General features: G+C 37.5%; 17 protein-coding genes across 17 annotated transcripts; 7 read left to right on the top strand and 10 right to left on the bottom strand.

Moving 5' to 3' along the window:
• Positions 1-238: 238 nt before the first annotated feature.
• On the top strand, positions 239-801 carry RHIMIDRAFT_258877 (uncharacterized protein; the record flags this gene model as incomplete). The annotated part of the gene is made up of 2 exons (XM_023611371.1): positions 239-607; positions 664-801. The coding sequence occupies exons 1-2, from the start codon at positions 446-448 to the stop codon at positions 799-801; spliced, it is 300 nt and encodes a 99-aa protein (XP_023464816.1). The 5' UTR covers positions 239-445.
• A 2,594-nt stretch (positions 802-3,395) lies between these two features.
• On the top strand, positions 3,396-4,328 carry RHIMIDRAFT_29943 (uncharacterized protein). The gene is made up of 4 exons (XM_023614323.1): positions 3,396-3,682; positions 3,741-3,841; positions 3,897-3,954; positions 4,005-4,328. Exons 1-4 carry the CDS (start codon positions 3,580-3,582, stop codon positions 4,085-4,087), a joined length of 345 nt encoding a protein of 114 aa, XP_023464817.1. The 5' UTR covers positions 3,396-3,579; the 3' UTR covers positions 4,088-4,328.
• RHIMIDRAFT_29962 (uncharacterized protein) lies at positions 4,231-5,294 on the bottom strand. Its single transcript, XM_023614330.1, has 2 exons — positions 5,186-5,294; positions 4,231-5,074 (listed from the first exon to the last, which is right to left on the bottom strand). The coding sequence occupies exon 2, from the start codon at positions 4,960-4,962 to the stop codon at positions 4,570-4,572; it is 393 nt and encodes a 130-aa protein (XP_023464818.1). The 5' UTR covers positions 4,963-5,074; positions 5,186-5,294; the 3' UTR covers positions 4,231-4,569.
• A 364-nt stretch (positions 5,295-5,658) lies between these two features.
• On the bottom strand, positions 5,659-5,922 carry RHIMIDRAFT_239257 (uncharacterized protein; the record flags this gene model as incomplete). Its single annotated transcript, XM_023609136.1, has 2 exons — positions 5,659-5,710; positions 5,765-5,922. The coding sequence occupies 2 exons, from the start codon at positions 5,920-5,922 to the stop codon at positions 5,659-5,661; spliced, it is 210 nt and encodes a 69-aa protein (XP_023464819.1).
• Positions 5,923-7,324: 1,402 nt separating this feature from the next.
• RHIMIDRAFT_293276 (auxin efflux carrier) lies at positions 7,325-9,132 on the bottom strand. The gene is made up of 4 exons (XM_023613970.1): positions 9,061-9,132; positions 8,924-9,004; positions 8,547-8,872; positions 7,325-8,490 (listed from the first exon to the last, which is right to left on the bottom strand). The coding sequence occupies exons 1-4, from the start codon at positions 9,088-9,090 to the stop codon at positions 7,659-7,661; spliced, it is 1,269 nt and encodes a 422-aa protein (XP_023464820.1). The 5' UTR covers positions 9,091-9,132; the 3' UTR covers positions 7,325-7,658.
• Positions 9,133-9,252: 120 nt separating this feature from the next.
• Positions 9,253-9,630, bottom strand: RHIMIDRAFT_239259 (dynein light chain 1, cytoplasmic; the record flags this gene model as incomplete). The annotated part of the gene is made up of 3 exons (XM_023609137.1): positions 9,253-9,320; positions 9,376-9,429; positions 9,480-9,630. 3 exons carry the CDS (start codon positions 9,628-9,630, stop codon positions 9,253-9,255), a joined length of 273 nt encoding a protein of 90 aa, XP_023464821.1.
• Positions 9,631-12,234: 2,604 nt separating this feature from the next.
• Positions 12,235-12,812, top strand: RHIMIDRAFT_190405 (phosphatases II; the record flags this gene model as incomplete). The annotated part of the gene is made up of 2 exons (XM_023605929.1): positions 12,235-12,481; positions 12,538-12,812. Coding segments are annotated over 2 exons (522 nt in total), but the record flags the coding sequence as incomplete, so codon positions are not given.
• A 74-nt stretch (positions 12,813-12,886) lies between these two features.
• On the bottom strand, positions 12,887-13,873 carry RHIMIDRAFT_204774 (Fes1-domain-containing protein; the record flags this gene model as incomplete). Its single annotated transcript, XM_023606782.1, has 3 exons — positions 12,887-13,528; positions 13,587-13,660; positions 13,711-13,873. The coding sequence occupies 3 exons, from the start codon at positions 13,871-13,873 to the stop codon at positions 12,887-12,889; spliced, it is 879 nt and encodes a 292-aa protein (XP_023464823.1).
• Positions 13,874-14,242: 369 nt separating this feature from the next.
• Positions 14,243-14,752, top strand: RHIMIDRAFT_244962 (uncharacterized protein; the record flags this gene model as incomplete). Its single annotated transcript, XM_023610129.1, has 1 exon — positions 14,243-14,752. One exon carries the CDS (start codon positions 14,243-14,245, stop codon positions 14,750-14,752), a length of 510 nt encoding a protein of 169 aa, XP_023464824.1.
• Positions 14,753-15,009: 257 nt separating this feature from the next.
• Positions 15,010-16,132, top strand: RHIMIDRAFT_30013 (Homeodomain-like protein). The gene is made up of 3 exons (XM_023614342.1): positions 15,010-15,386; positions 15,471-15,824; positions 15,882-16,132. Exons 1-3 carry the CDS (start codon positions 15,335-15,337, stop codon positions 16,004-16,006), a joined length of 531 nt encoding a protein of 176 aa, XP_023464825.1. The 5' UTR covers positions 15,010-15,334; the 3' UTR covers positions 16,007-16,132.
• Positions 16,133-17,633: 1,501 nt separating this feature from the next.
• On the bottom strand, positions 17,634-18,146 carry RHIMIDRAFT_204568 (uncharacterized protein; the record flags this gene model as incomplete). Its single annotated transcript, XM_023606767.1, has 2 exons — positions 17,634-17,885; positions 17,943-18,146. The coding sequence occupies 2 exons, from the start codon at positions 18,144-18,146 to the stop codon at positions 17,634-17,636; spliced, it is 456 nt and encodes a 151-aa protein (XP_023464826.1).
• Positions 18,147-19,017: 871 nt separating this feature from the next.
• RHIMIDRAFT_244965 (uncharacterized protein) lies at positions 19,018-19,815 on the top strand (the record flags this gene model as incomplete). Its single annotated transcript, XM_023610130.1, has 1 exon — positions 19,018-19,815. The coding sequence occupies one exon, from the start codon at positions 19,018-19,020 to the stop codon at positions 19,813-19,815; it is 798 nt and encodes a 265-aa protein (XP_023464827.1).
• A 481-nt stretch (positions 19,816-20,296) lies between these two features.
• On the bottom strand, positions 20,297-21,163 carry RHIMIDRAFT_204480 (protein serine/threonine phosphatase 2C; the record flags this gene model as incomplete). The annotated part of the gene is made up of 1 exon (XM_023606762.1): positions 20,297-21,163. The coding sequence occupies one exon, from the start codon at positions 21,161-21,163 to the stop codon at positions 20,297-20,299; it is 867 nt and encodes a 288-aa protein (XP_023464828.1).
• A 221-nt stretch (positions 21,164-21,384) lies between these two features.
• On the bottom strand, positions 21,385-22,570 carry RHIMIDRAFT_30030 (uncharacterized protein). Its single transcript, XM_023614346.1, has 2 exons — positions 22,423-22,570; positions 21,385-22,373 (listed from the first exon to the last, which is right to left on the bottom strand). The coding sequence occupies exons 1-2, from the start codon at positions 22,489-22,491 to the stop codon at positions 21,510-21,512; spliced, it is 933 nt and encodes a 310-aa protein (XP_023464829.1). The 5' UTR covers positions 22,492-22,570; the 3' UTR covers positions 21,385-21,509.
• A 340-nt stretch (positions 22,571-22,910) lies between these two features.
• Positions 22,911-23,481, bottom strand: RHIMIDRAFT_204779 (Gar1-domain-containing protein; the record flags this gene model as incomplete). The annotated part of the gene is made up of 2 exons (XM_023606784.1): positions 22,911-23,200; positions 23,253-23,481. 2 exons carry the CDS (start codon positions 23,479-23,481, stop codon positions 22,911-22,913), a joined length of 519 nt encoding a protein of 172 aa, XP_023464830.1.
• Positions 23,482-23,566: 85 nt separating this feature from the next.
• Positions 23,567-24,287, bottom strand: RHIMIDRAFT_239269 (uncharacterized protein; the record flags this gene model as incomplete). The annotated part of the gene is made up of 2 exons (XM_023609138.1): positions 23,567-24,081; positions 24,137-24,287. 2 exons carry the CDS (start codon positions 24,285-24,287, stop codon positions 23,567-23,569), a joined length of 666 nt encoding a protein of 221 aa, XP_023464831.1.
• Positions 24,288-24,558: 271 nt separating this feature from the next.
• On the top strand, positions 24,559-25,072 carry RHIMIDRAFT_30042 (ribosomal protein S6). Its single transcript, XM_023614353.1, has 3 exons — positions 24,559-24,618; positions 24,676-24,815; positions 24,869-25,072. The coding sequence occupies exons 1-3, from the start codon at positions 24,571-24,573 to the stop codon at positions 25,014-25,016; spliced, it is 336 nt and encodes a 111-aa protein (XP_023464832.1). The 5' UTR covers positions 24,559-24,570; the 3' UTR covers positions 25,017-25,072.
• The last annotated feature ends 467 nt before the right edge of the window (positions 25,073-25,539 follow it).

The following is a 25,539-nucleotide window of genomic DNA, read 5'->3' on the forward strand; positions in this document are numbered from 1 at the left end:
TTTTCTTCCTTCGTTCATTATCTCTTTTAAAATTTTCCTATGCTTTTATTATTTTCTATGTTGTAAAGATATAATAGAGTTTAGGTGATTTCAAAAGACATATAACTAATACCATCGTTTAGAAAGTTCGCTTTTGCTGACTCTACTTCATGGTTCCTGATGCATCCTACTCTATCATAATGACCTCTCATGGAGTGAAGCTTTACAGAAATCTCTGCTACTCGCTAATACCCAAAAAATGCTTGCTACTGCTTATCAATACACTCAAACAATCAAACGCTCATGCTTATCAAATGTTTATCAAATTTCTGGAAAGACTAATGAACGCCTACTCATGCTTGTCAATACCTACAAATGATCATCAGTGCCTGAAAATGCTAGTGAATCCCTGTCCCATATTTATCAACGTCGGAAAGCCCTTGAAGGATTTTGCCCATGTCTATAAATGTCTGCTGCTAATGAATACTACTCTGGAGTGACCACATATTCAAGTCCTGAAGCCACAAGAAATATAACCAATCTACTTTGCCACTATCTGCCAAATTCTATCAAGCTCTGCTATAGGTCGCTGTTTCTCTACGCTGAATCACTCCGAAATGCTCCTGTTGTTATGGCTCTGCCTCTACAGCTGATTAATGACCTGAAACCCTCCCTACTACTGAGCTCGATGGTTACGATGCTCCAAAGGCTCAACATTCCGATGTCTCTACGGTCATCACCCCTTTCGAAACGCTTCGACCTAGGTACTTAGAAGTGCACTGTTTGTATGTTGAAGCGCCTTTTTCGTTGAATTTACCGTAGTATGGTTCTGAGATTGGCTTTTTATTTTTGAGTCTTGAGCTTTGAGTACTTTTTATTCATGGGGGCTTATACCGCGTAGTCTTCTGGCATGCAGTCTATGGTTCTAGTCACCTTGGGTTTGAAAGTTAGTGATAATGTGGCCTTCTGGGCTTATGGAAAGAAGAAAAAAAAGAAATCTCTATTTGCTCTTTAAACTTGGCTATCAAAAGAAAAATCTCTACTTATTCAAAGCTCTCTCTCTTTACTTCTAAAATGGCTTGGAAATCAAACTATTACTTACTTAAATAAAAACTTCATTCTGTTACTCCCGCACTTTGGCTTTTTGTTCTTTAATATTAATAAAATATATTCACTTGGCACACTTTTCCTTGTCTCTGACAACCCAAGTAGACAGTAATTTAATGATTTCTTCATACGCATCATTATGAAGCAGTTTGGGTAAGTATCATTATATAACTTCACATTGGTAGTTCTCATTAGTGAGATACCATATGTTAATATCAATCTGTGCTATACAAACTTACAAGCGTTCTTCTAGGCTCAGATTCACATCCATGTATCGTCTTTGATGACATTTGCAAGTCTAAGAGGAATTATACCAGGGGAGACAAGATCTAAGATATTACCCTTGCCACTAGGTAAAATGAGAAGAGATATTAGTAAATAACAGTGACTAAACAGAAATGCAAAGTTGAAAACTTTGCTGCTAGGCACTTATAAGACATTTTAGCCTCTCATTTAAAAGCAAGGTGTTGAGGTAAGTGGCACTCAATCTTCGGGGCCTCTTGTTCTGTAAATTGGGGGCTGAACTCTCATCTGGACCTCTTTTAGATGATGAAGGTGAAGTTGATAAAGATGATGGTACTGGTACAGATAGTGATGTTGGTGATTGTAGTGCACTCGATTGAAGCACTTTATTCTTGTCTTTTATTACTTTTTCGGTTACACATGAGTAATACACCGAGTTCAATTGATATCATCCGTCAAAGAGCATTAGAAAAAAGAAAGTATGTACAAAACTTGAAGCTTACAACGATACACTCCTTACTTAAGATAAGTTTCGCAGGATTTGAGGCTAATGTTTTGTCGTAATTATCATGTAATTTCTTCATGGCAAGTTTCAAACGTGCATCATTTGATTTGTAATTACTTGCGAAGTATTTGAAAGATCGCTTAAAAATCAAAACGTCGTCCATTGATATTGGTTTGTAAATAACGAGCAATTCCTTTAACACATCTCTAAGACCTTCCAATCCTTTACATGTTTCTTTTCAAAGTAGTTTTTATACACAGTGTGCACTTCCTCATCCACTTTGAAATACAAAATTGGTGTGAGGCTATTACTTTTATTAGCATATTACAGACTTACTAGTTTCACATAGTAACGAAATGCTACTATCAGTGCTTACAGCGCCTGACATGGCTGGTGGCGAAATAAGGCGAAAGAATATGGGCATTATGTAAAAAAAAGCAGCGACAAAGTTTGTAACGCCGCATCTGGGAGACGTTATCAGTTTAATACACTATGTACGTTTTTTTTTTTCTTTTTTCTTTTTTTTTCCTTCAAAGGAAACTATCTTTGCCTTGTTGGTAAGTAAGTGAAAGACAATACAATAGGGTTACTTGGTACGCAGGATTGCACCTTTACGACTGGATCGTATCGCTCTCATCTTGCTTGCTTGCTCTGTAGAGACCTAATGGCTAGACCAGATAAATTCTCTGTATGATAGAGTAACGCCTCAGCCGTTATACTCGATTGTACCTTTACGACTTGATCGTATCGCTCTCCCTGGGTATGATTCCTGCACAAATACGTAGTAGGCCGGTTTACAGCAATCTTGTTCGTACGTCGGCTGAAACCTGTTTATGTAGAGGCTGCCTGTTGTATTGCTCGTTACATATGTTAATTATGAAAGATCACATTACTAACTTTCCCTTTTTTATTTTTTATGTCCATTGCTCTCACGGCTATACTAATATCAACACACATCTCTTCCTATTACTCATCGCTTCTTGTTTTGTGCACCGTGGTCCTAATTGAACTTTTGCTTATTACCAATGGTGAGGTTCGTAGGTGTGTAGTCATCTCCATTCATTTCCATTTCCTCTGTTGGCTGGTCGATTATTATGCACATACTTAAGTTTCCCTTCTATGTGTGTTCTTGTTTGGGCTTTCCCTGACTTGGAGTTTGTTTGTGTCTGTTGCTGTTGCTGTCTTTCATTTCCCTGTGTTGATGGTGCCAATGGCAAAGGATGGGAGTAATGCCACATCTGACCTTAGTATTGTACACCAGGTTTAGGGCACCTGGAGCCTCGTTGACGTGAATTTCTACCTTGTATGGACATTGTCACAGCTATTACAATAACCTAATCTTCAAATTCAATAGGTATTCACACTACTTTCCTCTCATCTTCACGTTCATAATTCTCATAACATACTACACTGCACCCCGTTCTCTATGCTCCTTTTTTCTTCACCACATCTTCTTGTTGGTGTTATGTTTGTTACAGGCTTACCCTTTAGTAAGCAATCAAAGTTTCTCTGACTATATAAATTAAATCTGGCCGCTTGATGCTGCAATCTAATAACAGAGTTTATTCAACCCCTATATTTTAGAGCCATGCTCAATAGCAGTGTTCTCGGCGCTCATATGCCCCTATTCAAAAAAAATCCTGCGCATTAGGTCAGGTCGTGACATTGAGTTTCACCTGGTGCGACTTTAATTTCCAGAAAGAGTGTATTAGCATTTTCTTTGTTCTATCTCATTTTTACAGAACATGCGTAATCCCATTAAACCAAAATCAAGAACAAGACGATTTGTTGAATTACAAGATGACACAGGTTTTACTTCTGCTCAGTTTGAAAACCAAGATCCACCAAGTATGTATATATTTATGCGGTTTATATTACTCATATACTAAACTGCTTTATGTGACAGTTCCTTGGAATGCAATTGGCCTTGCCATTTTGCTTTTCTTAGCTGGAGGTGGATTACTAGCAGTTGGAATTCTGATTAAGATTGGACAGATTACTTCAGAAGTAAAAGCCATAAACAAAGATAGACTATATAGTTTATCAATACATCTTTAAATAGGAATGGTTATCCAGAGGTATACCGTTTATTGTACTTGGCAGTATCATGTTTATTCCAGGTTAGCTTTTTAGCTTGTTGTGTAAATATGATTATTTATTGTTATTATAGGCGCCTATCATCTGTACATTGCATACTATGCATATTACAAGTACCCTGGCTATGACTTTTCACTTATACCTGATTGGGATTAACCCCACTTCTGTTGTACATATATTCATTCGAAGCAAATAACCCAATAAAATTAGTGTATACTCATCTGCTTGATATAAAGAAGACTCTCATTCATGTCATGGAGACAAATCTTGGTGTCACGGCAACCTGTTATTTAGACTACAATTTCTTATACATGGGTTAAGCATATCAATATGATAAAAATATCAATGATTATCTATGAATATATACAAAAAGCGCCAACTGCTAAATAGACACAGAGAGAAAGAGAAGGAAGATTGACCATCATATTGTTACTATGGTCGATGATATAATAAGTAGAAGGGACGTCATAATATTCCAAGATGAAACCAATAAAAGAAGTCGTAACTGTTTAACATGAAGCAAAGCTTAATTTACCCTATATTGCTATTGCTAAGGCACAATGAACTCATTATAATATATATTTACAATAAATTTATTAACATCAATGAATGGTTTGTAACATAGCTACCGGGAATTATCAATAAGAATGGTTTTTTGTGTCGTCATTCAATGGCCCTTCAGTATCGCCGTCATAACCAGAAGAAGGTGTTGGTACTTCATCTGTCTTTTGTAATAGTCGTGCTGTTGAAGGTGTTATAATTCGAAGTGGTGATGCTTTCATATCTTTCAAGTGCGTTGGCTTTGTAGAGCTGGATGAGATCTTTGTAGCAACTGCTTCATCTACGCTACTAGTACTACTACTGACACTTGCAGCTGGTGCTTGTGTTTTTTTATGCAGATGCTGCTTTTTATGTACAATTTCATCATCATCTTCAGCCATGGACGAAGCAGATGCTTCCATTCCAGACTCATATTCATCAATAGCGTTGTATCTTAGTGGAGAAGCGGGAATATGTGTTGTGTTTTTCATAATAAGATAAAAAGAAAAAGAGAATGAAAGGACAGGTCTAGGAGCGACGCACCTTTATTCGGAGATCAAAATCGCTTAATGCCTAGAAAGTGTTGGATTGATGAAATGAAAACTAAAAACTATACTATTAGTATGACTGTAAGGTGAAAATAGGTAAAGTGTGCCGTGACTTTATATAGTATTGTTTTTACTACTTCTTTCTCGAGATTAAGCCGTTATTTACCTTTTAATGCAAGCAGCACGTTAATACATACTAGGAAAAGATGAGCTATGTCAATTGATTCCACAATAGGTTGCGCAAGCTTAGTTGATCTATCTTGGCAAGAGCAAAAAAAAAAAAACAACTCTTTAGTAATAAATAAAAAAAAAGTCTATTTATTTCGTCATCTTTATGCTATACAACCTTCAACCTTGTGTGATGCTCGAGTACTTTGTGAACAAGTCTCCTACTGCTTTTGCCTTTGTCGAATAAGCAAAGGTTGTTCTTGCCTTTGATGGCATGCATTGGTCTGTTTCTAACCGTCTCGACAAAGTACACGTGATGGTTTATTTTCTTAACAATAGTCACATTGCTGAGCTGTAACAAATGCATGCATTAAAAACTACGTATTTTTTTTATTGATACAAAGCTGAGTTTAATAGTGAAAACAAAGGTAAAGGAATTATTTATCACACACATAAAAAAGTTTACGATCGTTATATAAGCGGTTCGTAGCGTGCGTTATGTTCTTGACGATTACTAAAGAAGCTACAGATATATTTTAGTAAATAACAAAGTCTAGTGTAAATGAACAACACTTACAAGTAAAGGATTAAGCCAACAATAGGGAAGAAAAAGACCAAGAGAGACCAACCCAATTTTCCAGAAATAGCACGGTTTGAGTTCATGACTTCAAAGATGACGATTAAGTCAAGGATCAAGATGACAAGACCGACGATGCCACCACTGTAAGAAAGCATATTATTCATCATTTTGGCTACAAAAATTATTGTGAAAAAAGAAAAAGATGATGCGAAATTTACGGCGTTGAATAGATTTTAGTAAATTCGAGTAACCTTCATCCTATGAAATGAAAGTCCGATATCAGGCTGTGTTGAACCAGTAAGTAACTTGCTTGAACCACTTTATTTGATCACCTCTTGGAAATAATGAATGATCATCATATATAAGTACAACTCATGGTGTTAACAACAGTTTTAAATCCTCGAGTTTTCTGCTTTAAAATTGCTTCAGAGCTCAACGCAATCACAATGAATGCAAACAACTACTCCCAGATCGATTTTATTGTTGGTAAACAATATGCGAGACACAGATGAAGCAGAGCTTTCACTGTCAGTAACTTGAGGAAGATATAGTCACTGATCCTTTTTTAAGAGATTTGTGTGTCAGTTTTAGTAGTCGTAGAACTGACGCATATTATCGCTTGCTTCTTGGTGCTTCTTAAATCAGTTTTACCATTGTCGATAATTTCTTCTCTACATCTTCAATGCCTTTACTGCAACTATAGGCCATAAAGAAATCTGTGAGATTTCGTTGGGATGACAGCTGTTTGTTTGAGGTTTCAGAAATTGATATAGCTTAGATTTTTTATGCCTTGCTCTCTGATACAAAAATCTTTCTTTCCCAGCTCCTCTTTGTGTATTCCTTCTTGTTATATAATTTTTTGTATGTGGCTTCTCAGTCATGTTTATCATGTTGTAGAATGTTTGCCAACTCTAGACTACAACGTGATGCGTCTGTCATTGTTCAGTCTGTGTAACTCTTCATAGAATGTGTAACTGTATCGGCTAACCAAGCACTCTGGGCACTTGTATTCTGCCAAGGAAATAACGCCAAGCAACAGCATATATAGCGATTTTAATAGATTGTGCATTCCATTACAGAAAATCCAGCCTGGTAGTGTTAATCCAAACACGCACTCATCTTGACTAATAGCAGAAATCATAAATGCATGAATGAAAACTCTTGAGCATCGAATGGTGCAAGAAGCCATCTGAAAAGGAGAGAGTAAGCTACAAAGATCTTTATCCATGGTATGTAGTGAAGAGATTTACTAGTTAAAAGCACTATTGTGTATTCTTTGTGTACGCGTGTGTATATTCTTGGCACTCCTTCTTGCGACCATAGAATCATTGACATTTTCTAACAAGGCTAAGCCATTTCTAAAAATAGTGTCCATCCCATCTCACTTTATGTACAATGAAGTAGCCATTGTCCTCTATCGAAAAGCACAAAATATAAACAGCTTCATCTACTTGATCGAAAAGCTAAACATAGACAAGGCGAGCCAATCACATCTCCTTGTGATGACTACATGTCTGTTGTCATAGCAATAATTGAAATAATAATGACCAAGTAAAACTCAAAACAAAAAAAAGGGGGGAAAGACAATCAGTTTCATCTAATCATACACAATGGAAATTTAATACATACTCGGTAATAGCTTTAACCATTGTTTATGTCGCGCAGTATAAACGCCTTTCAAATCCCAGGAAATGGTCATACAGTGGAAGGGAGGATCAACAAATAAGGATAAAATATGCCAAAAGGGACGCTGTAGTCATGTGAGATTCTTTAACTTTATGCATGATAAGGTTCGTCCTACACACATCTTGATATCTACGAAATGAATATGGTATTTATTATTGTTTCAAATAAAAACAAAACAAAAAATGAGGGTAACTTTATATACAGCTTAAAGGAGTTTATCTACAACACTTAATGCCAAAAAGACGAGTAAGGTACAAGCAGGCACACAGACAACACCATAACTCCAAAAGAGCATACGAAGCATCTCTTCTTCAAAAACATGATTCACCTGAGTAATCTGGACCAAGTTGATAGCAGTAGGTGTACAACCAAGGACGATCATCATGGTGATGAATACTGGGTCACCTGCCAGGCTAGACCACTGAGCACCGTACTTGACAAACAAAACCAAAAGAGGGACAACAATGAATGGAGGAATGATCATGCGAAGAACAATGGCCAGAGTGACGGGTTTTTTCATTTCTGGAGATGCAGGATGTTGAGATTGTGAGATATCGACGAGCTGAGCACCCAAACAAGACAAGATAAGAGGCACAGCAGCCTTTCCACAGGACTCGATGGCTTTGGTGAACGAGGGATACAAGAAGGATTGTTTGTCGTACAAGAATGGTTTCAGAGGAGAAAGTCCCACAGCAAGGGCCACAACAGCAGCATAGAGTGGGGGTGACATGAAACCGTGAATGCGTTTGGCTATAACTTTCACAATGTTGTCCTCATCGGGATGTTTGTTGCTTATTTGTTTGTTTTGAGCCAATAGTTGGGTGGATTCGTTGGGGTTAATGATGCCCGATTGTCCAGATGCAGATGATGAGGAAGAGATGTTACCGATAGAATGATACTTGCTATTGATTTGAACTTCTTCGTCTTCATGAATGGTTGATGTATCATCTTCACTGCGCTTTTGAAGTAGTTGGTAACCGTATGACCAGCGAATCAAGTTTCCAAAGATGGCAAAAAAGAGAGTATAGGATATACCTCTGATGATGGATTTAGTATACATAAATATAATCATCATTATTACTATTATTATTACCTCGCAGCAACTGATTCAGACGTGTCATCGTCAGTCCAAGCCAAGGTCTTGATAGCATCCGATACGGCTAAGCTCGAGATGATAGCAATCGGGACAGAGTTTGAATTCGAAAACATGACACAGGCAGTAACAAAGCGGCGATAAGCTGGAGATAAACCTACCAATCGAGAAAAGACGTTTGAACTCGTGTAGTTCATGACTGTAAAGATTAGGTAAAAGACAGGAATAGGCCAAAAAGCGAGTAATTTCTGAAAGGAAATGATGGACGCAATATTAGAAAACAGTAGACAAGGGGTAAAGAAGACCATATTTAACTTGGATAGCCACTAGGAATGTATTCTATTAGTTTCAATCAATTGATCAACGGAAATAATTACTCTTTGCTTATCCATATTAAAGTAACCCATTCTGGCCAACAGTGCGCCAAAGAAGACGACAACCATGACTTGTAAGATGGCCTATGCTCACTAGATTAACAATTGATATCAAAAAAGGGGTCAATGCAATCGCATACTTGTATAGAAGCAATAATTAATTTCAGCATGACAACAAATTATGGAAACAAAAAAAAAAAAAAAGAAAGAAAGAAACTTGACGTTTTTCATTTGTTTGGCGTCTTTTTATAGAAGAGAGAAAATCTTATAATTCCTTTATTTTTTTTTTTATTTATTTTATAATCATTTCATCATCATTCAATTTGGTTACATCAATTGGCAGATTTAAATAAGAGAATGGCGATTTGTCCATGATAGAAATAAATAAAGTGTTTTGATTCTACAAATCTCTCATTTTAGTATTCCTTTCTTTTTTAAAATATGCATATCCTTACCGTGAGTAACAAAGCTACCAAAGTTACGTCCAGCAATACAGTGCCAAGTAAGTCCTTGAAAATTTTTTAGCACTATTTTTTTTTGTCGTTGTCTTTAAACTTACCATATTTACGATCAAATTCACGCTTAATATGAGCTGCAATATCTTTTTCGATGTTGTATTTTTCTAAAGCTTGTGTTGCACATTCGATAGCTTCTTGTTGCATTTCTTCACTCATGTCAACACTCTTAATCACAGCTTTGGCGTCAGACATCTTTATAATGATGAGTCACAAATTATAAAAAGAGAAACAACTATTTCGAAATGACTACCTTTTTATTATTCAGAGATTTAGGAGACTAGAAGAAAATAAGATATAAAATGGATACAAGGAGGATACAACAGCAAGATAAGGAGTTTAAGAGCTGCTTTTTTATTTTTATAAAAGAAAAAAAGAGAAAAAAAAAGCTTGCCTATTTTTTAGAGTTCTTTGAGCGGGGTATCGAAATAGAATGGATAATTATCTTGTGTAACTAAAAATTAAAAGGGCAAAAGTTAAAAAGGCTATTGAAAGATAAACATTAAAGGCTTATATTATAAACAACATTTTGATATTTAACTTACTCATGACTGCCATTATGACAACAGCTATTTTTTCTTTTTTTTTTTTTCCCCCTTTTCTCCTCCTCCTTTTTTTTTGCTGTATCCAAAAATTATCCTAAAATGTGTCAGACGCATGTTATTCTACTTTGACTTACATCATGGATATAAACCATTGCACGTGCATACGAATAATTAATGGTAGCTGTCATTCTTTTCTTTTTTGTAGTGCGTATGTGTGCCTTGGATCTTTATGTCATTACTTCGGTGGTGATTTAAGCGTGTCTTTCTACGAGAGTAAAATATGCCTATTTTATATAATCGCAGTGTTATTGAGAGAAAGAAAATAAAGAAAAAAGAAAAAGAAAAATAGTAAAGGATACTTTTACAAAATTATTTATAGACGCACGGACCATCGCTTACCCCTGATGAGAATACATTCATATGTGAGTATGAGTGTGTGTGTGTGAGGTAGATCTTGTACAATACCAAAGCGAGATTAGCATCGTCATATGTTACATACAAATATCTCTCTTTAATTGATTTCTCTTATTAATAGTCGATCATTATTGCTATTAACAATAACAATATGAACAAAAGATGATTAGAAACAGCAAGTAAAGTAAAGAATGACGCTGTGTCATCCAATAAAAGCTGATCTGGAGTCCATTTATTTATGAACCCAGCACTAACCCATAGTCTTTTTTATAATTTTTTTTGTTTGTAGCATAAACGATGTCAGAACTATTCGAGATACCAGAACACTTACTTACACTTACAGCCGACAATATATTCACCTGCACCCCTCACGGCTATGCCAAAATACAAGACCAGTATCGTCGATTCCCGTTACCAAATGACATTTTATTTCCTTGGCTCCATGGCGTCGATGGCCGATCACATCAACAAAATCTCTTCTTTCGCGTCCGTCGCAGCCTGGTACCCAAGTACCGTGGCATCATGCTGATACACTGTAATCCACTGGTTCATGCCAAACGACTGATCGACTCGGTCACCCCACTGGAGGTATTAGACGAACAAGGCCAGTTTTTGAACAAGAGCACAATGGATACGTCCATCAACCTGCGTAACTTTGAGAACCAGGTCCGTCGATTTGCAACCCTGTGTGATATCTTTCTATACGGAGAACGAGCGCACGAAGTGGCGCCGTTGGTCGCGATGGCTCAAAACGAATTCTATCAAGAACGACTTGATCAAGCCGACCAGATCACTCGAACAGCAGGAAAGCGTGCAGCGGCAGAAGCGAATCTAATAAAATACAAAACAATCATCATACAAGGTTCACAAAAAAAAAGTGTTCTGCCTCTGTGTTGTGTATTGATCTAATGAGTCCCGCTTTTTTTTTCTTCTCACTGTAGATGAATTCCAAGTGTTTGAAAAAGAATACCCTGAGCTCATCATGTACGATTCTGATGGAGTGGCTAAAAGAACATTGGATTTTTTTGAACTAGAAGGAGTTCGGATGAGAGAGATGAGTGCTGCATCTCAAGTGACACCAGGCGTTTGGGTAATATATATATATATATATATATATATATATATGCATGAATGGTTGTGATTAAAGTTAATACTCTCTCTTTTTCAGGCAGGAAACACACAAGATGCGCCTATATCTACAAATGACATTACACCTGAAGATACAGCAGCCACATTTGACAGCAATCCGCATCAATTCTCAATCTGTATCGAATGCCACGACTTGGGCGAGATCCCGGCTCCGTCTGTGCTCATGCTTGCTCGTGAGACACTAAACGAGCTCAAGGATGGCGCGATGCCATCCGAGATTGTTCATTTGGATATGTACGGCACAGGCATGCCTGCGACCAAGACTGATTTTGATACGTTTTATGCACGTCTGGTGCAACTGTTGATGTTTATGGAGGATCAAGTGAACCGTCATCGGCAGATACTGATCCATTGCTCAGACGGGTACACCGAATCGAGTACACTCGTGCTGTCCTGGATCATGTACCGACTGAAGCTATCTCTGCCTGAGGCCTACCTTTACCTGCAAGAACGACGCTCGTTCTTTGTCTATGCTGCCGATCTGCCTGTGCTCAGACGTATCGAACAGCTCCTCAAAGATGAGCCGACCGAACCTGTGCCCAAGCGACGTAGAAGTGAAGCTTATGAGAACATGCGGCACCTGAGCATCGAAGACAGTTCTTCTCATTCAACTCCATGTACAGTCGTTACCGGTCAATGCGTTCAAAAGACACAGCTTTCACCTACGCCTGAAGAGCTTCAAGAGCACCCCTGGATGTTTTCGCCACGATTTGAGGGGTCGTTTCCGTCCAGAATTTTACCATTTCTTTATCTCGGAAATCTCAACCATGCGACCAATGCAGAGATGCTCAAGGCTCTCCATATAACTCATGTCGTCAGTGTCGGGGAGAATGCTGGTCTTCAGACCAAGGGGTTTGAGCTTTTACTTCTCGATAACCTTTATGATGACGGTATCGATGCTATTCGTGAACGACTGGACACTGTCATGCAGTTTATAGGTAAGCCCTTTGTTTTAAACAAAAATACAAGCTCATCCATATATACGCATTTACAGACGACGCAAGACAACAGGGAACCTGCTGCTTGATCCATTGCCGCGTTGGCGTTAGTCGAAGTGCAGCGGTCACTATATGTTACGTCATGAAGCATCTAAAGTACACTCTTGTTCAAGCTTATCTCTTTGTTCGAGCCAGGCGATTGAACGTGATTATTCAGCCCAACTTGAAGTTTGTCTACGAGATGCTACAGCTCGAACAAAAGGAGACAGGCACGATCAGCATCACATGGCCCATTCTTTGCAAAGAAATCCATCAGTTAAATCTGACGTATAAGGAGTCTTCGTCGGTAACCGATTAACCAACGCTTGTTTTTATTGTACATATATCAAAATAAAATCTTTTTATTTACAGTAAATCCTTCCACTCAGATTCAACAAGGTTCAAATTATCTGCACCATACTTGTCTTTTGCTGCCTGACACGTCTTTCTTAATTCGTCCGATGGTGTCTTTTGGCTCTTTTGAATCATTGTATGGATCGTTCGTAGTGTCTTTTCGACCATATCCTCATCGTCGCGTTCTGTCGTATACGTCTTCAAGATACCTTCGAGATCTTCCAAGGTATGGTCATGAACCAAGCGTGCGGCTAGGCTCTCATTGTCAATCATCAAACTATTGTACAAAAAGATAACCTTGCGCACCATTGTTGGGTTTTCGTGATGAAGGATACGACGAAGGACATTGAAGCCATCGAGGGGTTCAAAGGCAGCCAGAGCCTCGGCGTTGTGCTTGAGGAGGCCAGAGATGGCATACAGTGCCTTGCTACGGACCTCATTATCTTGATCTGTGTCAAGTAAACGCAAGAGAGGTTCAAGTCCCCCGTGAGATAAGAAGGCCTTTTGTGCCTTGGGGTTGTTTTGAACAGCCGTGCCGCAGACCCAGGCAGTGCCCTTACGTACTTGAGGTTCCTTTGCACTCAGTTGTTCAATGACTGCAGGCCATAGTTTCATATTTTCAAGGTTGCAGGCGTTATCGATACCTTCGATAAGCTAACAAAAAGAAAAAGAGTTGGAAAATGTCTATACAAAAAAAAAATGGTGTGCTTACCAATTCCAAGTTGTCCAAGGCGATTTCCTTATTTTCAACGGTTTCTTCAGGATTACTAATACATGCAACAGCATCTATATAAATGGTTAGTCATATCATTGCTTATGAATATATATATACATACCTTTCATTCGAGTTGCGTCGTCTGGACCCAAGATGGCTTCAAGTATTCTTGGGTCATATTTGGAAGGATCTATTTTGGCTTCTCCTTTACGAATAGCTTCTGCTTGTTCAGATAATGAATTCTTGTTACTATTGTCTACTGCCCACTGAAGTAATTTTTCCATATTAAACAAGAGAAAAAGAGAAAGAGAAAAAAAAAAAATCTCGAATACACCAGAAGAGAAAGAGAAAGAGACTAGAGAGAAAGTAAAAGAAACGATAAGCAAGTCACAATGAGACTGCTATTTTCAGCACAAAAATTCTTTTGGGACCCCTCTCTTTCTTTTTTTTGTAACTCTGTTGCAATGTGGAATCGTGTGTGTCATTTGAGTAAACGATGTGTGTCTACACAACAGTATATACCCGGACGTAAAGGGTATGCACCTGGATTTGCGCCACCTGAGGGAACAAGAGAGAGTATCAAAATACAAAAGAAACGAGGAGACATTGCCACATCCATTCCTTCTCACCTGGGAGCTGCTACAGAAAAGTCAATGAGTGAAGCTAATAGTACAAAACAGCTGTACAGAAGAGAATTGAAGCTCACACGCTTAAGATATGCACGGGAATTATTAGAAAAGCAGGGACAAAAAGAAATGGAGTCAGCCGAGAAAGTAGCATTGGCAGAAAAGAAAAAGGAAGAGATGGGAGCATATTTTAGACAAGCTAAAGAAGAACAAAAGAAACATGAAGAACAGGTGATGGAAACATTAGACTTGGATATAAATCAAGCTAGTCAAATCAAAGATCGAACTGAACAACGTAATATCAATCGTATGTTGTTTGATGAACAACAGAGACAGGTCAGACGTCAGCAGTTGATCAAGTTATATGCAGAGACAGAGGAATTTGTTACTTTGGATAACTTGGATGCTAAAGTAGACTTGGCCTTACAGAATAGAAAGCACGTCGTTGATTTAAATGAATTGATGAGTAATTCTAATGATTTACATGTTGAAATTGAAAAGAGAAAGGAACAAATAAAGCAAGTCATGGGCATCTAAATCGCGCCCGCGCACAAAAAATTGGGGGACACACGTTTTCAAATGACATTTTTGGACAGAGCCAGAAAAAAAGAAAGAGTGAGAGTTGGTCATAGCGTTTATTTTTATTGAATGACGTTTAGAAAAGAATCAGCCCTTTAGGTCATGCGTCGTACAATATAAAAAGAGAGAGTTAAATAAGCATTTTTTGGTTATTATTATTATTTCTTACTTCTTTCTTATTACTCTCCTTTTTTTTTATTATATGCAATATAAGTTTTATATTTATTTATAAATCCCCGCTTGTCAATTCTATTAATATACACTTCTCACTTTATATACGCTCTCTCTTCTTAATCTGTCTTTATTTTGCGTCATGTCATTTCAACAATCATCTCTTACTGTTGAAAGAAAGGTAAAGTAATAAAAGTAAAATAAAAGAGAATAACTCACTCAAAATGGTCATAATAGAAATTACGTACCTTTAGTCCTATTATCTTATTTCATGATCATCAATATGTAGAAGCAGGTGATCTACATCATATCCATATTCCTTATAGTGATAAACGCCATCTTGATTTACACAAGAAAAGAATTCATGACATGTTGGAAACAAATGGCAAATACTGGTTAGACATCATAACATGGACAAGAGGTGATAATAATAATCATAATAGTAATAAGAATAAGAATAAAATAGTAATTGTAAACATATTTAACTCTGTTATCTTTTTCTTAGATCATCCTGAACCTCATTCACCTGTACCTTCCTTAATATCCTCACCTAGTCCTCCTCCTGTCATCGCTTCTTCTTCTTCTTCAAATGTGGTTAAGCATTTGACAGATAAACCTAATAATAATAATAAACGCCGACGTGGGAACCTGCCTAAGGCTGTGACAGCCATACTTCGTGATTGGCTCTCCAAACATAAAAAGCACCCGTATCCTACCGAAGAAGAAAAGGCAGCATTGGCAGCAGAGACTAACTTGAACTTGAATCAAATTAGCAATTGGTTTATCAATGCAAGAAGACGTATTTTACAACCTATGCTTGAAGAAGAAGAAAGAAACAATACTACATTTGATGTTCATGGTAATAATTGCTCACATAATAATCTAATTTTACTAATGATTACTCATTGTCTATCAGATTCAATGTATCATGATCGACGAGGCAAAAAGAGGTCAGCCAGCTACAGTAGCAGTAGTAGTGGTTCAGAAAGTGACGTCAAATACCCTACAAAGAGAGTCATGATCAATAGAAGAAGAAGTTGAGCTTTCTTTTATTATTGTTATTATGTATAGTTTGTATTATTAACCCATTTTATATATTTTGCCTGGTGCATTGTTATTCATTCATTATCTTATATATTGTTATTTCTATAATTAAGTAAAATAAATACATTTTTACATTTTAAATTTAATTCTCGTTCTGAAAAAGGCGTTGATACACATGAAATAAAGTAAATTAGTGATCATTGATTCAACTAGCTTTGCTCTTTCGCTCAGCAGACTTACTGACATATTCTATTCACATTGGCTTAGCAGAGTTGTTTTACCATAATAATATCTTTTGTGATTTGATGCACTTTTTTCTTTTTTGCCCTTAAAATAACCTTTTTTTTTAATTGTTTTGTTTTCAAATTTAGTTGTATGCTTTATTGATTGTATCAAATCCATCTTTCTTTTGATTATTCGGATATCATCGACATAATGGATATTATTAGTTATCATACTTATTTTCCTTTTTTGAGCTTACAGTTCTCTTTTTGTCTGGTACAACATCCCAATTATTTGCGGTAGGTTAAATATATTCTTTGTTCAGCAAAGAGTATAGACTGGTTTGGGTGTAGAATTGTAACATATTTCCAATTATGGTTCATTTAGCTTTCTTTTTGTGTACGTAGTATTCCCTGGAGTGAATTCGACATGGTAAAACATGCATATTGCTTGTTTCTTCGTGAAATTCATAACCATAGATAATTATTGGCGAGTGCTGTTTTTCGCCTTGATCGTTTCTTAGATCACTTAGTTGAGTACGATTATCTAAAGAAGTATTGCTTCTACTGCTGTTCAAGAGATAGAAACTGGCTTGACGGTGTTGGTAAAGAAGAAATGATCAAGAATTGAGTTGATAACTTTTTCGAAATTCATGCATCACCATACCATCGTTTTATAGTATCTAAACCGACTCAGCGTCAAGATTTCCCTTTTGAAAGCAATCTCACCCGTCAATAGTGTATGCGTCATGTTTTTTTTTTTTTTTGTTTAAACGTTATCGCATGAATAAAATCATTCAAATGCTCACTCGGATCAGTTCATTTTTATTTTGTATGACAGCACATAAAAAAAAAGCTCGCCTCTTCAAACAAATAAGGTATGAATCCATAAGCTTAATTACAAGTTTATTTTTTAGTTTCCGTGCCAACTAATTCAGGTACGTCAGTTTCAGGCTCCAACTCCAATTTACTAAATTGTAACTTTGCAATCTCCTCTTCGCTCAACTCAGTGATTTCTCCATCCTTGTTCTTTTTCTTTTTCTTTTTCTTTTCCTTCTCTTCATCTTCATTTCCTTCTTGTCCTCCGTTCTCATCTTCATCACTACCATCTTTCTTTTTATTCTTCTTTTTCTTTTTCTTTTTATCTTCATCTTCATCTTCTTCTTCTTCATTATCTTCATCCTTATTCTTCTTCTTCTTCTTCTTCTTTTCTTCTCCATCGTCTTCATTACCATCCTCTTCATCATCGTCCTTCTTTTCCTTCTTCTTCTTCTTCTTCTTCTTTTTCTCTTCTAAATTCTCAGGGTGCACAAGTGGACTGAGACTGGATAAACTGATGGCATCCTTAATATAATGAGCTTTCACTACAAGCATTGCTTCATCATAGGTAAACTAAATGTCTATTAGCATTGGTCATATACACATACAGACACCCTTACCCATCTCCTTTCGCGTTTCTTTTGTTCGGGGAACTTTTTAGTCACTTCCTTTATTTCCATCTCATAGATCCAATGATGTGCTTTCACACCATGCCTCGATTTTTCTGCAAACACACCAACATGTCTTGTTATAGTTCCTTTTACACCCGCTTCCTCCCATGTTTCTCTCATCGCAGCTTGTTTTTGAGTTTCATCCTTTTCCCAGCCTCCTTTAGGCTATATAGAATATGATAAGTATCTCCTTCCTTGATATACTCTTATATATAAGCTTACAATGACCCAAGATCCTGGATTGCTCGCTGATGTCACCAGAAGAAATCGTTTATTAATTGGATCTATAGGTAAGCAGCCTGCCACCTGCCGAATGCCATTTTCATCCACTACATCTTGTCCGTGACCGTGTCGAGGTGTCATACTATATACAATACTATCTTCATTCAAGCCTTCCTTTGATTTCTTTTTTCTAAAAAACGGCATGTCGAAACTATATTAAAAATAGAGAGAGAGAGAAAGAGAGAGAAAAGTCGGAGGTTTATTGGCTTTAAATAGAAAGTGTTGTTGCTGCTTGGAGATAAAAGGAGAGTTGCTCAATTTAGAAAACGATGAGTAAAGCCTGGTTGTTTCTATTACACAATACTTTGCTTATTTTTCCATCTTTTCTCTTTGTTTCCTTGGCAACTTGTCTCTTTTTTCCCTTTGTATCTTGAATGACACGGACATACATCAGCATGCATATTCCATATATGGAAATCACGTGTGGTTGTCTGTCTATCTCCCTTGAACATTTAATTATTCTATGACAGAGTATTAGAAATTATTGAATGCGATTTGGCAGATTTCAATTCAGCTTGGTTATTTTTTATCGGGGAAGAGATTGTAAAAGAGAGAAACACAGGGAGAAAGAGATAAGAGAGGCTGAACCTCGGTAGACAAAAGCTGTGTAAAAATGAAAGCTGGCTTTTCCCAGAATCCCCTTCTTCTCTTCTCGCATCCCTTTGAATCTAGGCCTTCCCTTCTTCTCTTTTTTATCCGCGTTTCGAAAGAGAGAAAGTTGCGGGACGAGCCGAAGGATTTACTCGAAGAAAAAAAAAAAAAACAAAGATTCATAAAGGCAAGTCCGGAACAACAAGATTATAAGACATGATATATATCTTCATATTATCCTGTGAGCGTATACTCTGATAGTCATTATCGGCTCACATTCATGACTCTACCACTAAAAAGGACCCTTTTGATTTTATTGGATACAGATGTCACACCACGCTGTCTTTATTGGTCTAAACTTTACCCATCTTGTATTTATGCATCATTCTCGTTTGGTCTCTTCTTTCTTCTTATTTACTGAACTATGAGACTTGACCAACTCCCTACAGAAATCATAACTCATATTGGCAACTATCTTGAGAACAAGAAGAACTTTGCAAGTACATGTCGCTCTTGCTATTTTGCTCTTCTTCCACAACTTTGGCATCACATAAGCCTACACGACCAACAGCAATTATCCAAGATTATGTACGGATGTTACGTGCGAGAAGTATCTCTTTCAGAGCAACCAAAGAATTTACCTATGTCGTTTGAGATGGGTAATCCCTTGAAGTGTAGTGTAGAGAGTGAAAAACAAGAAATTGATCTCATCCAATTTGGTAAGCACTTGATCACTTTATGCCCTTACATTGCCTGTCTTGAGATTGACCTCGACGCATACATATTTGTTCATCCATATGGAATGGTTGAGTACCGAGGAGAACTGTGCCTGAGCAACTACAGATCAGAAACAATATTACTCCAGTTGCTACCATGCTTTGGATATATACCGCATTTAACTGTCCGCACACCCACTGTGATTTCACTATGTGATGATGATATCGTGCTCTTGTCAGAACGTGATATGTTACCCATCATGGCCCTTGACGAGCTTATCTCTTTGAATCTGGCATATTTGGATACTGATGTCTCTCCCGAAACTATCTATCGATTGGTACAGCACCTTCCTCACTTACGTCGTCTGCAACTCAACTGGCTCTTTCCGCCATATCAGCATGATCATTCTCGTCTCTGTAAACTCCTTGAGGATGATTTTGGTCTTTGTCCTGATAGAATTTATTCAAAGTCTTATTTCTTTCAAGTATGTTTCACTATCACATAATTCGTTCTTTATAGATTTCACCTTCTCTCTCTAAAATATATCCTACACTCTTATTTTATTCATATAATAAACACGCGTATCAAAACATGAATGGCTTTTGTTTCACTCTTTTAAAACTATCCAATCATATAAAGAAAAAGACGAGAGCTATATTGCGTCGCTAAGGTTACACGGTCTAATGTCTATAATATCCCACGTTTTTCTTTTATAGAAACAGAGACAGAAACCATGGATCAAATTGAAACCATGGAAGAAACCGTTACTATTTTAATATAATGGAATGTAACAAGTTTCATTGAATATGCAACCACATGTCTTTCCTGTCATTAATATGCAGCATATCCAACATAAAGTAGTGACTTCAGCTTATGTAAGCTTACAATGCCTTACACAAGCCAAATATTTATTAAAAAGTGAGGATGATATAAATAAAAAATGCGGAAAATATAAATAAAAAAACAATGCAAAGTTCTAGATGCTATTATAAACGACGATCAGGAGAATCCTCACAGTCTTTAACGATGGCTACGATGACACTAATATCATCTTGTTTTCCACCTTCCATCAAGAATCCTTCCTTCATCGCCCGTCGTTGAAATGGAGTTTCGATTCGATATCGGGTTTCACTGACTTCTTTTGCCTTGTTAGCCAAGACATCAGACAGCATTTGGGCCTGAAGATTACATACGCGAGCAGGTCGATCTTTGGTAGCTGGTATAGTATGTGCTTGAACATGCTTTCGAACAATATCTAGAATGTCTTTATCAAATAGATTATCGTATAATCCATCGGTGGCCATGATGATAATATCTCCCTTTTCGACCTGGACTGTAAATGACTGTGCATCCTTTGGTTGATCTTTTGAGAGAATACCGAGTTGATAAGGAAAGTTAAATGCATGTTGCTGCTCTTCACTTCGAAAGACGTATTGATTATGTCGAATGACAGAAATGCCGCAGTCGCCAATATTGGCTACCCTTAATTCATCATGGCGTAAGACAGCAATGCAGGCAGTTGTGGAACCTAGTGTATTTAATCGTTTGGCCTCCATCAGACTTTGTTCATAACTGCGTTGTAGGATATCCACTGGATTGGTAGTGTTGTATTGAAAAAAATAAGGATCCTCTATGTCTTCAAATCGATTCATTTCCAAGTTGGCGTAGTGCATCAATTGGCTTGAATACAGTGCTGAGTTTGCTCCTGATAAATAAAATAAGTAAAATAATAAAATTTTTTTTGTTGGAAATATACCAGCTGTATTTGACCATCCACCGATCCCATCAGCGACACCAATGGCATCTGATCGTTTAAAGTAAGCATCTTCGCCTACTTGTACATGGTAAGGCATCTGGATGCATGGTGTTGTCTGTCTCCTTTTTGCAAATCCTGTAGCACCATTGCTCAAGGTATAGGATGCCTTTGGTTTGGATACGGCAAAGAAATCAAACATGGGTAAACTCTTCTTGATCGTCGCTGGCTTTTCTACGCATGTTGTCAAGCTTCTTTTAATAAGATGAGCCATTGAAGAAAGTAAAGAAAAAAAGTAAAAAGAGAGAAACATGTTTTTTACCCCAAAAGTCTTTATTTAAACTAATCGATCCGAAAGAGATAAGTTTTTGGATTTCCATAAAAAGAATCCACCAATTAAAATTTATCAGTGCCTCAGGGTTCTCCTTTTTTTTTTTGGGTGATCTCTAGCGGACAACCCTTGTATTTGATTCGTCGCGTATTTTTAGTCGAATCTTGGCCACAAAGGCAAGTTTTTCTAGCATCTTTCTTAGCGCGCTTTCCTTTTCCTTATGAAACTCATCCAACCAGGCAGGTCCACAGATTTCTTCAGCTGCAATCATAATGTCTCTGCATGATTTGGGTTCCAGCTCGAATTCGTCGTCGTAGATGGCTGCAGCAAATATTGCTAGACGTGGGTCATATTCTCCATCTGGATCGAGATATTGACGAAGATACTGGTCCGAACAGCCATGACCATGTTCATTATGATGATGACACGTGAGAAGAGCCAGCAAGGCCAGCGTAGATTGTCTCTTGTGCTCTGTGCTTAGGACAGATTGCAAGTCAGATAAACCGGCCTCCAGTAGTTTGTTTGCTTCTTCTTCATCTCCTTCTGCTGAATAACCCAATGTGCTATGATAGTTGTTGTTGTTAAATATGCGATAGATTGTGTTCATTTGTCGAAGAATCCGGATGATGGCCGCTAGGTCTTCTAAAATCTCGTTGTTGGTTCTAATGGCTAGTCGATACAAGTCAATAGGTGAACGATGAAGGATTCCTGTCGTATCATCTTCATCGCTGCTACTGATACCATGGTTACTTGTACTACTACTGTTACTACTACTACTACTACTGCCGGTACTAATAGTGCTACTGCTACTGCTACTATTACTACTATTGGCGTGATATCGTGGTCCTGTGACCACTGTTTCAGCTTCGTCTTCTTCGTCTTCTATTAAGTTTCTTCTGGAGTGTAAACTGTGTCTTGCATAATAGTGACGCTCTTCCGGGTCGCTATAAATATATCTTGATAGAAAGCGAGTACGAAACTTTGTATATATAAGCATCACTAAAGTCTGAATACTCTAATTCACTTACATTGCGTACTCTTGAAGCTGTATCAGTCTGAAATCTACTGTTGGAGGTACTGTTTTGAATCAAGGGCATTTACCTGAAATGAAGAAAAAGAAAAAACATGAAACACTAGATATATTATTATAGGCACCGGATCATCATTAGGCCGGGTTATATTTTTTATTCAAGGCATTTTATGCTCATGACTTTTCTCTTTCTCTGTATTTACACATTTTTATTTGTTCAATGCACTACAATTTAAAATCGTCCACGTCCACCGCGGTTACCGCCACGGCCACCACCACGGGGTCCACCTTGGTTGAATCCACCACGACCGAATCCACCACGGCCACCACCACGACCGCCATCACGGCTGAATCCACCACGGCCGAATCCACCACGACCGCCACCTCGAGTGGCACCTCCACGAGTACTCTTCTTTTCGACTCTTCCTTGGTTACCGGTGGGTTTTGAAACTAAAAAAGAGTTACAAAAAGCACGTACATAAAATATTATAATTTACCTTTTCCAGCAACCTTGGGCTTGGGTAAGAAACGTTCAAGAGGCAAGAGTTTATCAGTACCGATATACACTTTGTCATTGGGTTTGAAAGACTTGGCAATCATGCCTTCTTGCATTTTAACAGTGAAATAAACTTCATTGATGGGACCGAGAATTTCATCTACTTTGCCGATCTGAGATTTGTTTTCGAGGTAGATGGGAGCATTGAAGTAAGGAACCTTGGGGTTGATACTCTTACAGACCATTTCGCCTTCGCAAGCATGCATAAAAGTTCCCATAGCTACAGGTATGATTAGTTCTTTGTTTTTTTTTCTCTTGCAAGAATTACTTACGAACAACTTCAGCAGGTGGTCCTTGACTGGCACCTCCGTAACCTCCGTAACCTCCACGACCACCTCCACGGCCTAATAAAATGTCAGTCTCTTGATGAATGCAACACAAGCAATCTCTAACCTCCACGGAATCCGCCTCTTCCACCTCGTCCACCACGTTCGCCAAATCCGCCTTTGCCCATGTTGTGAAATATAGATTATATAAAAAAGGTAAAGTTTTATCTGCCATTTTTTTTTACTTTTTTATTTTTTTGGAGGCTTTGGTTATAAAAAAAAATGTGACCGTTTTTATTCAATGTAAGGTGAGGGGATATTTAAAGCAAGATGGCAGCGTCCATGATTTCCTGTATGCTCTGATCGGACCGTTTTTGAGGGCTAAAATTACAGGACGAGTTCCAGTCGATCCACTGGCCTTCGCCGGACGCAGACGATACGATCTGAAGATGCTCATTGGGTGCATCATAAGGCGTGAGTTCTAACACAAGTTGCTGGGAGTTGTCTTGCTGAGTTTGATCAGTATTGGTGCGTTGGATTCGACCTGTAATCCTGGTATCACTAAAGAACTTGCTGAACCATTGATGGTTCTTTTCATCATAGGAGTAGGTGCGTAGTTCGAGATGCACGATATTGTCCAGCTGTTGAATTTTAAACCTGTTCGTGGGGCTGATCCATCCTTGTAGTAGTAAAGTAGAATTCGTTTCGTTGTATGAGATGTGTGATAAAATAGCAACAGCAGAGCTTGATAGAAGTTCTTGGGTAACCAGATTGGATCCTAGGTCAATGTCTGCACTTAGGCTAATTGTAGATGAATTAAGGGTATAGATGTAACCTTTTAAAAGAGAGAGAGCATGAGTGTATTGAAAGATAACAAGAAATAAACTTACCAAAATCCGACCGTTTGGTTAAATTTGGATTTCTACCTTGCTCCAAATCTAAATCTTGATCGATGTGAATAAACTCATTACTGATAGAACAATTCTTGGTATTGCGGCTCGTGACAAAAGGAAAACAGAGAATGGAGTGAACAAGTGTCATCATGAACAATAGAATAAAGATCATCTTTTTTTTTAAAAAAAAAGTATAAAAGAAAGAGAGAGAGATAGAGACGTGAAATATGTCCCCCCCTTTACTTGCCTTTTTATTTAACACAACGTCAGTAAGGTGGTAGGCATGAATATCAGTGAGGGCTGCTTGATTCCATTGCTGACCAACAAATAAATAAAAATTCCGACAAAAATGTGACTTGACAAAAGAGGATCCCCTTACTGAAATTGGGGGCCTGTGATAAATATAAAATCTTTTTCAAGAATCACTCAACATGCCATTTTATGAACTTGTTTGTATAGCCAGACACAACATTGTTGAAGTAGGTTGCAAGAAATTTTATACGAAATGACGTGCTCATGTTTTAATTATTGTATAGAGCAATTTAAAAGATCTCTTAAAGACATCAGCCAAGCAAGTCATTACCCGAGGTGGTGTTGTCCGAGGATTCGAAAACTGGGGAGATATGAAGATTCCTCATAGAATCAAGAGACATCAAGAGTACTTTACAGATGGAAGGTAAAAAATTGTGCCTACATTACAAAAGTAGATCTGACTTTGTTTATTGTTAGATATTGGACAATGCACTTTGATGCCAATCCTTTAATAATTCAAGAGCTTGGAAAAAAACTTGCAGTTGACACTCGTGTGTTGCGTCATACGTTTATCAAGTTGGGAGACAAGTTAGAAACTGTGATTGAGAGACCAGACAAAACATAAGCATGTATTTTAAGAATCAAATGATGTAAATAGAGAATAAAATGAATTTTACTGCACTCTGTATCGTGTTTGATCTTTGACTTGATCAAAAGAATGTCTTTTAAGACCTGTTTATAATGCTTCTCTTTAGACATAGTAAGGCGCCCTTTTTTTCCCTAATTCCCTGGAGCCAACATAAAAGGGGGGAAGACCAATATTACTATTTTTGGTAACAAATGATAGCCCATCATTTTGAGTGTTTTGATTGAATTTCTTTGCTTGGTATGCAGCAACAAACATACAGAAAGTAAACAGGTAAAAAGGTGTCTTTCCAATTATGATATATATGTATGCGTGTGTGTAGTTGAGTAGTGTATAAAATAAAAGAATGGGACTGTACGTGTATTGATATGCTTACGCGTATCCCTTTTCAGAGTTAGGATGAGAGAGTATAGTTTGAATGTTTCTTTAAAAGTGCTTTTAATATTCAGGTAACTACGTCGTGAAATCTTTGTTGGCGTTAAAAGCGTAAATAGAGAGAAAG

Source organism: Rhizopus microsporus (genome assembly GCF_002708625.1).
Source record: "Rhizopus microsporus ATCC 52813 unplaced genomic scaffold scaffold_12, whole genome shotgun sequence".
NCBI classification, from domain to species: Eukaryota; Fungi; Mucoromycota; class Mucoromycetes; order Mucorales; family Rhizopodaceae; genus Rhizopus; species Rhizopus microsporus.

Coding starts and splice junctions, on each gene's coding strand:
- RHIMIDRAFT_30042 (XM_023614353.1), top strand. CDS start 24,571: ATGCCATTTTATGAACTTGTTTGTATAGCCAGACACAACATTGTTGAA. Junction 24,619..24,675: donor CCAGACACAACATTGTTGAA/GTAGGTTGCAAG, acceptor ATTATTGTATAG/AGCAATTTAAAAGATCTCTT. Junction 24,816..24,868: donor GAGTACTTTACAGATGGAAG/GTAAAAAATTGT, acceptor GTTTATTGTTAG/ATATTGGACAATGCACTTTG.
- RHIMIDRAFT_29943 (XM_023614323.1), top strand. CDS start 3,580: ATGCGTAATCCCATTAAACCAAAATCAAGAACAAGACGATTTGTTGAA. Junction 3,683..3,740: donor TGAAAACCAAGATCCACCAA/GTATGTATATAT, acceptor TTTATGTGACAG/TTCCTTGGAATGCAATTGGC. Junction 3,842..3,896: donor TTGGACAGATTACTTCAGAA/GTAAAAGCCATA, acceptor ATCTTTAAATAG/GAATGGTTATCCAGAGGTAT.
- RHIMIDRAFT_29962 (XM_023614330.1), bottom strand. CDS start 4,962: ATGAAAAACACAACACATATTCCCGCTTCTCCACTAAGATACAACGCT.
- RHIMIDRAFT_30030 (XM_023614346.1), bottom strand. CDS start 22,491: ATGCCCTTGATTCAAAACAGTACCTCCAACAGTAGATTTCAGACTGAT. Junction 22,374..22,422: donor CAGCTTCAAGAGTACGCAAT/GTAAGTGAATTA, acceptor ATATATACAAAG/TTTCGTACTCGCTTTCTATC.
- RHIMIDRAFT_30013 (XM_023614342.1), top strand. CDS start 15,335: ATGTTGGAAACAAATGGCAAATACTGGTTAGACATCATAACATGGACA. Junction 15,387..15,470: donor CATCATAACATGGACAAGAG/GTGATAATAATA, acceptor TCTTTTTCTTAG/ATCATCCTGAACCTCATTCA. Junction 15,825..15,881: donor TACTACATTTGATGTTCATG/GTAATAATTGCT, acceptor ATTGTCTATCAG/ATTCAATGTATCATGATCGA.
- RHIMIDRAFT_293276 (XM_023613970.1), bottom strand. CDS start 9,090: ATGCTGAAATTAATTATTGCTTCTATACAA. Junction 9,005..9,060: donor TAATTATTGCTTCTATACAA/GTATGCGATTGC, acceptor TAGTGAGCATAG/GCCATCTTACAAGTCATGGT. Junction 8,873..8,923: donor TTAATATGGATAAGCAAAGA/GTAATTATTTCC, acceptor ATACATTCCTAG/TGGCTATCCAAGTTAAATAT.